Source organism: Hydra viridissima, unplaced genomic scaffold, assembly GCF_058129835.1.
Source record: "Hydra viridissima isolate aposymbiotic clone 2 unplaced genomic scaffold, HvirCarnegie_v1 scaffold_11, whole genome shotgun sequence".
Classification (NCBI taxonomy): Eukaryota; Metazoa; Cnidaria; class Hydrozoa; order Anthoathecata; family Hydridae; genus Hydra; species Hydra viridissima.
The window spans coordinates 3,352,733-3,369,216 of NW_028324310.1; the positions used below are offsets into that span (position 1 = coordinate 3,352,733).

The window sequence follows — 16,484 nt, forward strand, 5'->3', positions numbered from 1 at the left end:
GCATTTATTTCAAAACTATTTTAATCCTAATAAATATATTTTAAAGCTCTGAAAATAAATTCAGTTATTTTGAATTTTGTGACAAAGCATGGCTTAAATTTTAGACCAATCTCCAAATAAAAGGTTCACCCTCACTTTTGTGACCTTCCGTATTTCTGCATACAGGTAAAGTATCGATTCGTTTCAATTGCATATATTGTCAATAACATCAATTATATTTTGGCCTAGAAGTCTAAAAACTTTTGCCTGTTTTTTTTTTAATTCTTTCCATTTGCACAACTAAGAGATTTAAATTTCAAGACTGATAAAACTATTTGAATACTGTTGCATTTGCAGGAGACTAAGCAATTTCTCACAATACCAAATCATGCAAGTGGTCACGAGGAGAACAGAAAAATTGTCTGTTTAACTTTCCTTAAAAAGTGCACCAGGTAAATAACTTCATTCCAAGTGGAGCTTTTATTAAAAATTTATGGCATCAACTTTGACTTGGGTGATGCAAGAGTGCCTCAAGGAATATGTGATACCTGCCGGACAATCATGAAGAAGCGAGATGGAGGCAAAGAAACTGTTCTACCATCACTGTATGACTTCAAGTCAATCCGTGTCAGATTGGAAACTCGTGGCGAAAACTGTGACTGACTTATCTGCAGGATTGGGCGTCTAAAGCTGAATGAGAAACATCCGCCATGTTTCTCGAGCTGGTGAGAAAGGGCCCACTGTGCGCTGCAACGATTGTCTGAGTCCCATCGGGAAAGGCTTTCCACACAATTGTAACCAATCCACATTTTGTGAAAACCTCAAAGGGCTAGCTGCTCAAGATGAGAAAGTTGCAGAACAGATTGCTGCAAAGGTGATTGCAAGCAAAACAGCTTCACCAAAAGGCACTGTAAGGCTATCAAAACCATCTGGAGGACCACCTCTTCCTGTGACTCCAGGTGCTTCATTTATTAATGAATACCTTAAGAAATGTTATATTGGCACGAGAAATATTTTTATTCGAGAAGCATTTTTCTCCTTAATAATTTAGTAATCGGAAAAATGTTTCATAAGCCAATTTATAATTACAGGGGCAAGTGGAGATATAACAAAAATTTTCATGCTTTGAAGAAACAAGGCATGGTCAATGTTCAGCTCAACGCAGGCTCATCTAATGTGGGAATGATGAAATTGGCAAGAGTAGTAAACCAAACTTCAGGCAAAATGCTGGTTGAGCCGAATTTCAACAAATATTTTCTGGCTGCTGATCGAAAACTGAGTGATTTTTTTACCCACTCAAATATAAAGGCTTCTAATGCAAAACATGAAACTGGTTCAGATCACACTGTTGCCCACTGTAAAAATACCACTGACTTTATCGGCACAATCAGCTCATCTCTAAATGTTTCAACTGAGCGAATTATAAAAATCGTAATCGAAGGTCGCTCATTCAAGTCGATAGAGTGAAGGCCATTGTTGCTTGTCACTTAAAACTGGCCAACACTCTCTGTGGGCTTCAAGCTCACTCAAGACCTCACCCTTGCTCTTGTTGTAGCATTGATTTCACAAATCTAGAGAAGGCTGGAGCCTTGAGAACACTTGGGTCACTCAGAGAGAGCTACAAAAGCTTCTTGAGTGCAGGAAGCATTGTTGCTAAGACAAAACATACCGGCAATGTTGTAAATCCACCTATCCTAAGTGGAGTCCATGATACTCTCATTCTGGACATTTTACCTCGACAGGAATTACATCATTTGCTTGGAGTTGTTTACCACATTTTTCAGAAGATGAAAAGTGTATGGCCCAATGCCGAAATATGGCCAACTTCTCTTAACATCAAACTGAGCTAGGGGCTCATAGAGGGGCTCATGGAGGCATGTTTGAAGGAAACGATTTTCGCAAACTTCTTCGGAATGTGGATAGGCTTCAATAGTTGGCAGAAGCTGAGTCGGCATTCCAAGTTTTTGGATTGACCAAAGCGCTCAGGAAGTTTGATGCATTAGTGAAGAGCTGCTTTGGATCAGACCTTGAGGATGATTTTTCGGACAAAATCCAACAATTTTAAGACTCATATTTTGCCGTCCCGAATGCTAGTGTTACACCCAAGATCCATATGGTATTTCACCACATCAAAGACATTGTGAACCGCCACATGTCACCACTTGGAATTTGCAGCGAACAGGTAGTTGAAGCAGCTCATCAAGACTTTTCTCATTATTGGTAATGATAAAAACAACTTCCATCTCATCCTTAAAAACTGCCTTGTGGACTACAACAGCAAGCACCTTTAATAGTCTTACTCTGCCAAAAATGCCTCATTTTATATTTCTAAAATTTTGCATCTTATTTTAGAACTGTGAAATCAAATTAGAATGTAGGTGTTTCTTGAGTCAAGAAAAAAAAGCTAAGTTGTGATTGAGAGTAAATTGTTAAGTTATCAATTTAAGAAAAAAAAAATTTTGAGTTAAAAGCTTTCACCTCTAATATTTGAGTTTTCTTCAACTCTTCATTTTAACTATTTCAGGTGACTTACCTGATTAAAATTCAAGTTTTATTGCATCTAAAAGTTTTTTTCAGCATTAAATCTTTACTAAAGCCCCAAGGTGCATGAAGAGGAAGCCTTAAAATTGACTTATTGGACAAAACCCCCCAATTTATGTTATGTGTACATGCATTCCATTATATTTTTCAATCTAATTTTATTTTTTAGTTTTTCATGCAAAAAAAGCCATGGTTACTTATTGCCTTTCCATTTTGAACCAATACTAATGCATAGAAAATGTACACGAAAAAGGTCTATTTTATGAAAATCTAAAAACTGACCTAAAAAATGCAATTTTTTGATATTTTTCAATAGACTCTATAATTTTTTATATTGATTGGTACTCAGGGTAGCAAAAAATGCAAAATGGACCCCTCAGTTGGTCATTTTCATTGAAAACTGATTTGCCAATTTTTTAAGGAAATTTTGGGGCTCGAAATGATTTGGTGGCCACAGTTTTTTAGCAAATGGTTTAATTCCAAAACTCTAATGACAAAGTTGTTGCTTATTGTCTATAGAGTATACATACAAAAATTCAGGGGAATTAGACAAAATTTTTTAACCAAAACTAAAAACTCTTGGTACCAATACTGGCAAAATGTATGATTTTGCAAAACGTTTTGGTCTACAACTTTATAACCAAGCAAGATATCTGCATGAAATTTTGTACATTGATAGCCATACTATATCGGTACAACACCATAAAATTTCATGAAGTTCCAATGACCCATTTCAATTTTATGGCTTGTTTAGTAAATAATCGAAACAGTAAAAAAATTGGGAAATTTTTAACTTAAAATTGATTTTTTTTTTCTCGGACGTAATAGCTGGGTTTAAAAACTCCCATTTCTGGACACCTGCATGTGTCACTATCACCCCATGTAGGTGGCTTTTTCGGGTTAGCTAGAAGGACACTATCCCCAATAATATCAGATGAGTATTATTAATAATAAGGTTAATAGCAACATTCACTAAGGTTAATAGCAACATTCAGTTGCTATTATTTCACAAGGCCAACACGGTTTTTAAAATAGGGGAGGGGGGAAGGGCACACTCCCTTATTTTGTAAAAAAAACCCTCATTTTTGTGGTCAATTTAAAAAAAAAAAGTTTTCGATAAAAAGGAGTGGGGAGGGCGTGCTCCATAGAGTCTCGGTCATATTAGCCCTGTTTCACCTGTACATATAACTGACTTCATAGTTTTTATTTTTAAAATCCGTGTAAGTACAAAATGAACTATAAGCACTATCCGTTAAATTTAAATAATAATTACAAAGGAATCGGAATCGGTAAAGAATCGGAATTGCAACAGAGAATCGGAATCGGTTTTTTTTGGAGTCGGCCCATCTCCACTTTTTTGTTATTGTAGTTGTTGCAAACTTCTTTTACATTTAGTATCTATTTTTAGTTATTGTTGTGTTGTTTTGACTTAAGTGCCTTTACAATGCTATTATCATTATAACAATAAACTTACGCTTTTTTAAATTATATTTATATATTTTTGTTATTAGAACCGACATTTTAATCACGAAAGTTAATGACCTTAATTAATTAATGTTACGTTTGAAATAAATGCTTTTACACATTGAAGTTAATTAGGTTAGGTTTGAAACTATTGTTAAACCATTTGGACGGAATAAGCTCCTAAAATAAACGTTTCCAATAAATGTCCAAAACCTGTTTTTTAATATTTATTAAAAACCGTTTTATCACCGTTTCCTTTGGACGGAAAAAGGATAGAGAGAAGCCTTTTTCGATTACCGTAGTTCTTACGAGACAATGCTGAAATGTAAATATTTGAACATTGATTTTTACACTTAATGACAATAAACATTCCACATGTCTATCGTTGAAAGCAAACTCATTTTTAATTATGACATCAGTTTCTTTCACAAATCGCATTTTAAGTTTGATACGATTTTGTGTCGCTTTTTCTATTCTTTCTTTACAGTTTCATAGGCAAATCATTTAATAAAACTGTTAAATAAATTAGTATTCTGGATCGAAGCGCAATTACCTAAAACAAGCCCTTTTTTTTTGTAAAACGCAATTCCCGCCAGAAAACTTTATAATTTTGGATAACTTACAACCAACGCTAGTCAAGTTCATAATTTATCTTTTTGAACCTGTAAAACGTAGGATAGCTCAATAGAAAGTTAAAATCAATTCATCATTACATTTACTTTCTGTATCAGGAATACCGTTAAAATCAATTTTCTTTTTTTAAAGGAACATAAAGTAAATAGTTTCTTTAATAAGCATCATTTTTTTTTTAATATAAAACCTCAACAAATTTAAGGGTCGTAAAGATTAACATTGATCACTGTGCATCGAACAGTGAATCAGAATGGTGAAAAAACGGTAAAAACTATATAACCATAAAATATAAACTTGTGATAAATCAATACTAGTATTTTTGGGACAGAAATATAAACTTATTATTAGAGGTAATTTTTATGCGTAACTGAGAAGCGTTTTACACACGTACGCATCTCAGTGTCATTTACGCGTGCAAATAAAAAATTTGGATTCCTCGATCCCAAATACCATATAATATCACGTGTACAATATATGCCACGTAATTTTTAAACAAATTTTACGTGTATCTAAGGCGCGTACTACAGACGCATACGCTTCATAGCGTCTTTTACGCGCACAAAAATTAATATAAATAAAAATATTTGGGTTCTTCAAACCAAAACGCATTTTTGATATTGGAGATCTACAAGAGGTCTACAATAATGTGAATTAGACGGCTTTTTATTCAACCATGCTGTTTTCTTCATGACGGTTAATTTAAGTGGAACAATAGCCGTCGGGAAAAGACTTTGCTCATTTACTTGGGCCTCGCTAATATTTGTATCAGTATATTTTTGCTTATACACATTTTCATACAGAGTATGATTTAACATACTCTGCAGAGGAGTTTAAGCAAATATTCCTTTCAGAACTACACGCTTAGGATAACATTTCTGTCTTTCGTTCTTCATTTCTCGAAGTGAATATGTATCCATATCTGCACTCTATATTATGGATGAATTTCTGATAATTTGATACTGTTCATCGGAAAGATCAGACTGAAGTTAGAGTTCAGGTCATCTTTAATCTTTATTTTTATTGGAAACCCAACCACCATGCTTTTAACTTTGCCAGGATTTGTAGCATTTTTCATGACAATAACAAAATCTTTCTTGGTAGGATCTCCAGAGGCTTTTTTTTATTGAAGATAATGCCAATGCATCAGCAGAGTGTTCAGCCAGCTTGGCAACCTTAAACAAGAAAATATTTAAGTGAGTAAACTACTTTTTGAATTGGTTTGAATTCAATTGAATATCATTACCTTAAATCTTTTGCTTCTCTCACTTAGATCTTCCCAGTCCTTGTTCTTTCTACCTGGACCTGCAGCAACGTTTTTTCAGTTTACTGTTATTTCTTTGTCCAATCATGTTCACTTGTGTTCCAGAAGTTTAAATGCATAATATCTTAGATATGTTTTTTGTTAATTTTTAACAAAAGTATTTAAATATCACCAACCTTTATTGAAATTTTCGGTTTTTAATATGTTTTCTAAAATTGTCAAAGACTTTTACCTTCACTTTTTACAAAAGATTGCCCCAACACTTGTTTATGGTGCTAACATATTGTAAAATAGGATTTTTAGGACTTTGATCAAATACTAATTGACTAGTATCATTTAAATTCCAATTGCTTTAACAACAACATAAGTAATGAAATGAACTTCATGAATGATTTAATATAACATTTAACTTTTGAGTTTAATGTCAAATACTTCTTACTCAGAAATATTTCATATCAACCATACTTCACTAAATTTTTAAAACTTTTTTGTCATCCTACTCCAGTGAGCATTTGACGTCCTAGGATGTCCAAAGACGCAATAATTTAGTCCGCGCTTCCGCGACCTAATTAGACAACCACGGAGGTCCAAATTAGTCGAATTTTGTTTCGATTTCCAATTCGGTTGTCTATTGACGTACAAATAAAATTTTTAGGACATTTTCTAACACGCTTGCGTGAACTATTTTATTGAACGCAATTTTTTTTTTTTTGAGACACTTAAAAATTGTTGATCTGATGCAGCCTATGTAACATTGTTTGAAAGCTGAATTGGTCAAGTTTGCAAAGTTCCAAGATCCAACAATAACCCATAAGAATATGGATAGAAAGTGTCTATCGGTTACTTCTCCAAAGATCAATTAACAACATCATATGCTTGTTGTCTTTAAATTACAAATTTTGCACGTTTAATTCAAATAACTTGTAAACTTAATTTAATACATTTGTTTTAAAAACCTTATTTGTTAGAAAACTCGTAAGAAATGGAGAAAAACAGGAAGGGGAAAGGGTCTATCGTTAAATCCTCATTACAGTTTTTTAAATACTTTAGAATAAGGATTACAACTTTAAGAAAAAAATATTGCCAAAAACTTTCTTTAGTTTATAATATAAAAGATTTTTTTTTAGTTTATAAAAGATATATTTCAAAGAAAGAATTCAGTTTATAATATAAAAGATATATTGCAAAGAAAGTGGCTAAATCATAACCACACACACACAATTCGTGAAAGGGAAACCTGGGAACCATTTTTTAGCTTATTTTTACTCGTACTTAGTTTATTCTTACTACCATTATACTCACGTGTTTACCATATTCGCGTTAATTAAAAACTTCTCCAACGCAGGAAATTCACCACAAATCTATAGCATGTAAGTTACATGTAAATGTCAAAATTGCATGTAAGTGTCAAAAATACATGCATATCAAAACAGACAAGTTTTTCCGATCAAAATCACCAATTTAATTAAGAATAACAATTTTTCAAGCTCTGTACTTCATATTGAGCTGGAGAAAGCCCTTTATTTTACATTTTGATTATAATTTGGATTATCTTTTCACGCTGTAAAAAGAAAAAAACAGAAAGTTAATTTTCTTGTTTTAACTGCAAAATATTCACTTCGCACATTTTCCAGCTTATGAAGTATCAAAACAAGCGTGGTGGAACTATTGTTCTACATGACATAAAATCCCCTTCCACAGAATGGAGCACTACCTTTCCAGCTTTAGAAGATGCACTTAATTTGGAAAAAGAAAGTAAACGAATCATTATTAACTCTTCGCGAAACAGTTTGTAATCGCAAAGATCCCCATTTGTATGACTTCTTAGAAACTAAGTTTTTGAGAGAACAAGTTAAATCAATCAATCAGATATCAAAGTTGATTACTAATGCAAAGAGATGCGGTGATGATCTTGGCCTTTATCAGTTTGATAAGTTGACCATGTCAAGTGAATAGTAAAACACTACAAAGTGAAAACCTTTAATTGCACTCTATGAAATTAAGAAACGTCTTTATGAGATTAAGAAAAGTAAAACGGATTGTACCAATATCTTGCATATATATATTTATACAAGTGTATACTTTATTTACAAAATAATGGATTTCTGATGTTGCTATAAAATTGTTTTCAATTATATTTAAGAGATTTTTTTAATCAGTATTAATAAAGCTGTAAAAGCAGCTGTATTTTTTTTTTTTTTTTCCATAACTAACAGCTTATAAACCTTAAGTTAACTATTGCAACTAAGTTTCTGAGACAAATTACACAGCACAGCATTCCCATCTCCCCCTTTTTCATTTGCAGGTTATAAAAGGTTAGTAAAAAAGAAACGAAAGAAGTCCCCAGTAGACACGCCGACGTCTGTATGACGTCGAAAAGACGTCTTTTTGGAACGTTCAGGACCGGTTCTAAATGGCAACGCCAGATGACGTCTTTTTAGGACTTAATTAGGACGTTTTTTTAAGACGTAACTAAGACGTCTTTTTGCGACTTTATTAAGACATTCAGAATTGGTTCTAAATGGCAACGCCAAATGACGTCTTTTTAGGACGTAATTCAGACGTCCTCTTTTTACGTCAAAAAAAAGAAAATTCACAACGTAAGTACGTTGTTAACAATTACTTGTTGGATAACTTAATTGCTTGATTTCCTAAGGTTGAAATTTATGTTTTCACACCATTTCTCAATAGGAAAGAAAATAATAATTCATTTAACAATATAGTATAATAAGTATTAACAATAATAAGTATTAACAATAAGTACGAACTTTTTACTATGTTTTTGGAAAGAATTTATATATATCATAAATTTAAAAAATCTCCTTCTTCCTCTAGTTCATATCCAAAAATCGACTTTTGGCGTCCTCTGCCCTCTTTTCTGTCAGGTGCATGTTTAAAAAAACTCCCAACAGCATTTTGAAGGTCTTTTTCGCTGTACAAATCAGGCAAACAGTCTTAAACGGAAAAAGTATATATATAACATTTATATTTTTTTAGACAAAAATCATAAAAAATAAAAATCTTTAACAAAACTTTAAACTTTAGCATTAATTGCTGAATTATAATAACTCAATACCACACAGAATCTTCATCAGATTGGTCATTCTGAAACTAAGCTTATTTGTTCCAGCCATATTAAAAAAACTCATAACTTTATTTGACATCACTCTAAAATGCAAAGATTATATATATATATATATATATATATATATATATATATATATATATATATATATATATATATATATATATATATATATATATATATATATAATGTGTGTGTTTGTATGTATGTGTGCGTGTGTGTGTGCATGTGAATGCATTAAAAATTTGTTTTTTGTAATAAAATTTCTTACTTTGAAAGCATGCCCTTTGCAATAGCACTGCATGTTAAGCCGCCAATGTTAGATAATTTCTGTTTCTAAATTAACAAGATAACACAGGTATAAGTGATAAACGTTTTTATAAAATTTACAAACGTTTTGATCATTTTGCAAATATTACGTAACTGTGTGTCAGGGATATAACCCCATTTTTTTTATCCATCCACCTAAAATATTGCTCTTGGCTTGTTTAGGTAAGCGGAGAAGTAATTCACTTAGTCAACCATGAGATTACACCCATGTGTGTATGTGTAAAGTGAGAAACTTTTGTATAATTACAACTTCGATGGTAATATACAAGAATCAAAACAAAATATTTAAACATAATAACAAAAATGTACCACATTTTTTGCAACATCTTGATCTAGAAGTGATTGATCAAAATCATGAAACTCCTGGATAGATTTACACTGATGAAGTTCAAAACTAATTTCATTTTTTAACATGGTTTTTATATCAGCAACATCGTTTTTCAATTCAGTCAGCAAATGAATAATTTGTATTGAAAGCCTGTAATTAAGTAATTAAAAAATTAAAACTAAAAATCTTTACATTTCTTATGCTAATTTTTATACATAGTTTTTTTTATTCAATATCTACTAACTTGCTTCTTCTAAAGGAAAAACTGAAGCCTTCTTCTTTTCTTGCTGAGTTGATTTTGGAACTATTTTGTGGAGTAATTAACAAAAGTAACACATTTTTATTTGAGAAAAAAGAAACAAATACAAAAGCATATAATGTTAAAAATTTTCTTAGACCAGTACTATAACAGGAAAAAAAATACTTATATTTATCTTTTAAAAAACTTAAAGAAGATTTTTGATTGACTGGCTCCTCTAATAACGTTTTTTTTCGAGGGGAAAGAACATCAATTTGAATTAATGAATTTTCAAATTTTGGAGGAGTTGGATGAAATGGAGAAGTTGTTACTTAAAAAAAATGTTAAGGCTATTGCCCAAAATAAAATGTTTAATAATAAATATAACATAAATAAAATATTACTCTTACAGGTGTTACTTGCTTTCTTTGCATAAGCATTTCTAATTTGATCATTTTTATTTCTCTGTTCAATTTTAAACTCTATCTTATCATTTGAGTAAAGTTTAAAACTTTCATGTAACTCTTTTTTAACTAAAAATTTACAAACACTGAAATACAAAAATCATGCCAATAAATAAATGACTACATATTAAAACCTTAGGCATTTTGTTACTAAATAATAAAATTCAACGCCATTTAATTTAAATAAAACAAAAAACAATATTTACAAAAAATACATACTTTTTCCATTACACTTTGGAGTTGGATAAGTTGCTAAAAAATAAATGTTTTCAAATAATAAATATAAATCCTAATCTTAATAAAAATTATTCATTAAGTATTTTTACAGAATTAGAACTAAATAGAAATATTCTTACACTCATCTTTTAAAGGAGAAGTTAAAGTTGATTTCCCCGTGTCTGTTACCTTCAATTTCATTAATCGTTTAGGAGGAGGAGCTTCAAATTTTTTTTGAGAAGCTTCAAATTGTAAAGGAGTAGGATAAGCTACTAACAAAATAATTTTATTTAAAAAGTTATGGCCATAAAACTTAATTTTTTGAAATGCCAAAAAATCAAAAGTCTATAAACAATTATCGGAATGTTTTTGTAAGTAAAGCAATTTATAGGTTTTTTTGTTTAACATTTAAAAAAAGAAACTTGATTAATTTTACAAGTGCTACTTGCTGCTTTTTTTAAAGTATACTTCATTATTTTAGTCTCTTTTTTGAGGGGTTCACTCTTATCAAGTGTTGGTACTTCCTCATTTGACGAAAACTCATAACTTTCACATAACTCCTTGTCATCTAAAATAAAATAAACAATAAATTGAAAATAAATTACATAGGTATTTTGAAACATTTAGAATGTAGTTTAAAAAAGCATCACTTGCCATCATAGCACTTCACTTTCAGTACTTTAAACTTTTGCCAAGTTGCGTCAGGCTTAGCATGCTCCTTTGCAGCAGATAATACATTTATCTTTGATGGCCAATACACAAACTGACTATCTACCCAACATGATGGAATAACACCTTCCTCCTCAAGTTCATCTTCTTGTCATACAGCTCGACACCAAGCCATAAGTACTTACTACACTAGGTATAAGTGTAAATACCAGGCTTGCAGAGCCGGAGCCAGAGCCGGAGCCGGGAGCCGAGGATCCGATACTTTTTGCAGGAGCCGGAGCCGGAGCCGGAGCCGAGAAAAATTAGTAGATCCCGGCTCTCAAAAAAATTTTGAACTAAACAAGTTTTTTTTTTTTTAAACTTTAGATTAATTTTTGACACATTTTTTTAGCGACCTCTGCACTTCATTCAAGAAACTTAAAACTCAAAATTCTCTAAGTCTCTAACAAATTATTTCATATACAATAAAATCACTTACAAGTTTAGTCTAAAAATAAATCTCAAAAAAATGGCCGCCACCATATATTTGCTTAAATTGTTTTTTTAAATTCTTATTCTTGTGAAATGAATGAAGTGCCATATTTATTCTTATCTTCTGTCATTTTTTTTTCATTTCAAAATTATTCAATGACCCAAAATTAATCTTGTATTTTTCTTTTCTTCTCCTGCAATATTTATATAAAGTTGAATATATATTTGGAATTTTTCCGCTATTTCTGTTATTTAAAAATTGCAACCATGAGTGATAAAGTAGAAGACGAGAGGTTATATGATGAACTGAAATGGTTTGCTTATCGCGAAGAGGACGAAGTGTTTTTTTGTCAAGTTAAGATTAGTGTAGGGGAGGAAGTCAGCAAACTTTGCTGTGCAACATGCAAATGCAGTACGAGGGAAAAGAGCAACGGAAAAAAAAAACCCACCGCCAACATGAAACGCCATTTTGTCAATAAACATTCGACTCTTTTGACAAAAATTGTTGAGGCAAGAGAGCAGAAACTGAAGAAAGAGAAGGCCAAAAAGGAAAAGAAACGCACCTCATCCGTTTTTGGAGGAAATCAGGGCTCGACTAGTGAGACAAGAAAAGTACAAGCACCCATCGATCGCTTTCTCAACAAAGTTACCATCGCAATTTCAAAAGAGGACTTCAAGAAAGGCATGAACATGACGATTCTTCAAAACGGCGCTCCCTTTAACCTATTCAGCAGTGAAGGAATCAAGATTTTGACTGACGATTTGGCAAAACATTTTGGCTTGAAAGTCAACCGGGATTCTGCTCGAAGTCAAATCATGGCTTTGGCTCAACAAAAGCGGGCTAAGTTAAAAACCAATCTACAGGGAAAGCTGGTTTTTCTGAAAGTCGACGGAGCTTCAAGACATAATCGAAGTTTTCTTGGCGTCAATGTGCAGTTCCTCATGGATAGCAAAACCAAGAATCTCTTGAAGGCGTGCTGGAATCGTATGGCATCAGAAAAGAAAATGTCCTCGGAATTACGACTGATAACGGGTCGAACATGGTGAAAATGGTTGGAGACTTTGGAAAGACAGATGAAGAAGGTGACGTCACTGACGAGTTTGCTAAAGAACTTGCTGGCGTCGAAATCGAAGAAGAACTTGAGGTTGAAATTGAAGGTGATCTGCCGGATGCTTATATCACTGACGACGACGACGACGTGTTTGAACAGCAGAGGCCTTACTTCAACGAAATATCGGAAAACATGAGCACCGTTAATCTGCAACGTTGTGGTGCTCACACCTTGCAGCTGGCTGTTAAAGACGGTTTGGAAAAACGAGGCATTAAGTCTCTGGTTGGCAAAGCTTGAGATGTAGCAAAAGCTTTTCGAACGTCGAAAGCAAATGAATTTTGCAAACAACACAAAACTAAAAAGGTACATACAATATAATCGCAAATCGCAATAAATGAAAATATTTAAATGAATATTAATAAGAATCTGAACTTGAGTTTGAATTTAACATTTGTCAATTATGCGTTTTCGAATGTTGAAAACAATCAAATTTAAAAAAAGTTACTCAAATTTCTCAAATTTACAGGTTGCAATAATCGACAATGCAACCAGATGGTCCAGTACATTCAACATGCTCAACCAACTTCTTAAGATGCGTGATGTCCTGAATACACTGGAAGCGGAATTTAAAACCCGTGACTTTACGTTTCTAAATTACGAGTGGAAGCAAATAGAGAAACTTGCAAAAATCCTCGAGAAACCGGCAGTTGCAACTCAATAATTCCAGAGTCAGGATCTCACGCCTGGGAACTTTATTTACATTTAGGAAATTCTGAAGGAGGAGCTAGTTTCTGGTGAATTCAAGACGTCTGATTTTGGGAAGAATATCAGGGATTCAATGGTGCATCGGGAATTACTTTTGTTCGATAATCCCTTTTTTTGTGCTGCTGTCTTTGTAGATGTGAATATCAATGCCTTCTTGGAGAAGAGCAACAGATTTTTATCTCAGTTTTCAATCTATTATTTTTTTAAACGAAAATTGGAATTTGAAGTTACGTACTTTTAATGAAATTCAAAATACTGTTTCATTTAACTTTACTTTTTGACATTCTACTTTCCTCACTGCAAGAATGTGATAGATTATAATTTGCTTGAAATTTAAAAACATTAAAAATGCTTTACAATGTTTCAATTGATTGTTAAAGACACTCTGTGGAAGATCCAGAAAAAGCTCAATGAGCAAAAGAAGTTCGAAATCGAGGGGAGTGGAATTGGTCTTCATGGAAATGACTCTAGCGAGAGTACTGGAAGTGGTTTGGAAAATGAAGAGGAATCCGAGTAAATGAGTCCCAGAAAAAGGATGCGAATTCGAATGGAACGTGCTCGGAAGCAAAAAAGCGAGCAGTCCAGCCAAGTCATATGGAATCGGATTTGATTGATAGCATGGTTTTTCTTCGAATGAATAAAGAGTACATTTGACTTTTGAGTGTGTATTGACAGAAAAAAAAAAAGAGAAAACGTTTTGAATTTGGAATTTGATGCTAAATAAGTTAGTTAAAAAATTTTTGTAGAAATGACCAGGCAAAGGCATAAATTTGCAAGTACGAAATGAAAGGGTATATAAAAGGGACTGATTCTTCAAAAAAATGTAGTAGTTTATTTTTCATTCATTAAAAAATTTATGAATAGACGGCGAGGTATACTTTTAAATCTTATTCTTCTATTGACGTTATGAGGAGCCGGAGCTGAAGCCGGAGCCGGAGCCGGAGCTGAGTTTTTGCTGGGAGCCGGAGCCGGAGCGGAGCCGTGAAAAAAATTGGGCGGCTCCGCAAGCCTGGTAAATACAATGTTACATTTAGATATTTTACAAATATAAAAAGTTAACTAGGTAATACTCACAAGATCTTAAATGGATTAAAATTTTATTTTTTCATAAAATGTTAAGTAGAAAGTGTCCAGAGTTATAATTCTAATTTTAAAAAGGTAAAATCTTATAAAACAAGAACAACATTAAAAATATTTCTGACATATAATAATAAAAATGTAAAGTACAAAAGTTTAATTCTATAAAATATAATTTATATGCGAATTAACAGGAATTTTTTTTTGTTCAAAAACAAAAAATGTATGTAAATATAATCAACAGAAACAAAGTCTAAACTCTTTCAATTTCATGCAGTAATGGAAATATTGCAAAACCACGTTGTTCTGGTAGACAGACACACTTTCTAAGAAAATCATCTTTTTGAAGAATTTTTCTTTTTAATTTTCTTTTATTTCGATTAGGAAAGATTGCAATATTCAACTCTTATGAATTCATTGGAAAATCATAAAAATTATCTAGGTACCTATTCTTGACAACATCGCACAAAAATGAATCACTATCTATGTATTCTTTTACAAAAGCGACATCATTACCTTGAAAAAAAAAACAATTGTCTTTTCTTTTGTTTGATATCTTTGTATACAATGTTTTCTTAGGTAATGATGCAAAAGCATTTTGGAATTCAGCTTGTCGCTTTGCCACCTGAGCAATTGGATTAGCAGAATTTCGAATAGATTTTTTTAACCTTTGCAAAAAATTTTCAAATTTAAAACATGATATTAAATCCAATGAGCAATTATAATATAAACAGTCATCTGGTAAATGTAGCAGTTGATGAATGTTAAAAACAGTGAATGTGGGCCCATAAATGTATTTGCAGTTATATACAAAATTATTGATAAGTTCACGAGCATATTCTAAATATTGTAAACGTATTTTGTCGTTGTCCTGTAATAGAATACTCACAGAAACACTTAATGCCAAAAAATGAATATAGGCAGTTTCTGACAAAATTAAACGAAAAACAACTGGGCCAGAGCATAAAATAAACTGACGAAACTCTGTTGCTTTCCATCGGTCCATATCTTGAAGGCCACGTGGGCGACAAGCAAATTCGCTGGGCATGTATGCATTAAATTTTAAAAGTAAAGTTGAAACTTCACTTATTTTACATGCAGATATTTTTCCACATGGACCATTTTTTAAATAATGTAGTAGTCTACGAACAGTTCCTAAACATACAAGATGCATATAGTCTAATGGAAACATTTCAATAACATTTAAACCTATTTCAATCAGGGGAGAAATTTCTTTTTGATGACCTTTATATCCAAATGATCAGTAAATACTATTATCTCTAGGTGGGAAGTCAATTTCTTCATTAAACACAACTCTGCCTTCTGTCCAAGTTCCATGAATGGAACACCTTTCACATGAGTCGTAACCATCGTGAGATGTGATACCTTTTAAAAATGATCTTGCTGGAGCATCACACAAGAATGATTTAACAGTTACGTTTATATGTTTTCCATTGTATACAAAACCATTTTGTAATAACTGCCTTAACTCAAAATTAAAATCCATTAAGCAATCAGTTACTGAATTAGGCTTGGTTTCACCTCTGTAAATGGCAACAATGAAGATATCAAAACAATCAAAGCAAGCTAATATTGGCCACAATTGTTTACTTGATTATTTAAACAAAGGTTACCCATCAATATTAAAATTCAAAAAAACTGATTCTATTATTCCAAAGTGGGAAAATATATTCATAATACCAAAATATGCATAACTACCCCCACACTTTTTGTGAATAACTATTTCTCTTGGAGTTTTTAAAATTGTCCTTGCATCTTTAGGAAGGTCCAAACCTTGATTACGTAATATTTCAAGTAGTTCATTAAGATATGCCTTTGTCCAGTTATTTCGAACAGCACATGCTGAAAGTTGTTGACTTAGAGATAGTAAATTCTGAGATTTATCAGGAA

General features: G+C 32.2%; 2 protein-coding genes across 3 annotated transcripts in view; both read right to left on the reverse strand.

The window, feature by feature from the left end:
* LOC145191148 (UDP-glucose:glycoprotein glucosyltransferase 1-like) overlaps positions 1-16,484 on the reverse strand; it is a 421,900-nt gene that overhangs the window by 398,496 nt on the left and 6,920 nt on the right. The gene's annotated exons all lie outside the window — the stretch shown is intronic.
* Positions 8,589-11,411, reverse strand: LOC149881744 (uncharacterized). Of its 2 annotated transcripts, XM_090066758.1 has the most exons (10): positions 11,194-11,411; positions 10,976-11,107; positions 10,680-10,811; positions 10,543-10,575; positions 10,270-10,392; positions 10,046-10,190; positions 9,603-9,771; positions 9,235-9,299; positions 8,955-9,046; positions 8,589-8,832 (listed from the first exon to the last, which is right to left on the reverse strand). In XM_090066758.1, the coding sequence occupies exons 2-10, from the start codon at positions 11,010-11,012 to the stop codon at positions 8,681-8,683; spliced, it is 948 nt and encodes a 315-aa protein (XP_089922884.1). In that variant the 5' UTR covers positions 11,013-11,107; positions 11,194-11,411; the 3' UTR covers positions 8,589-8,680. The 2 variants fall into 2 exon arrangements, 1 of the variants encoding a protein (XP_089922884.1); XR_016444990.1 differs by lacking the exons at positions 10,046-10,190; positions 11,194-11,411 and adding an exon at positions 9,866-9,925 and having other exon boundaries at positions 11,008-11,106.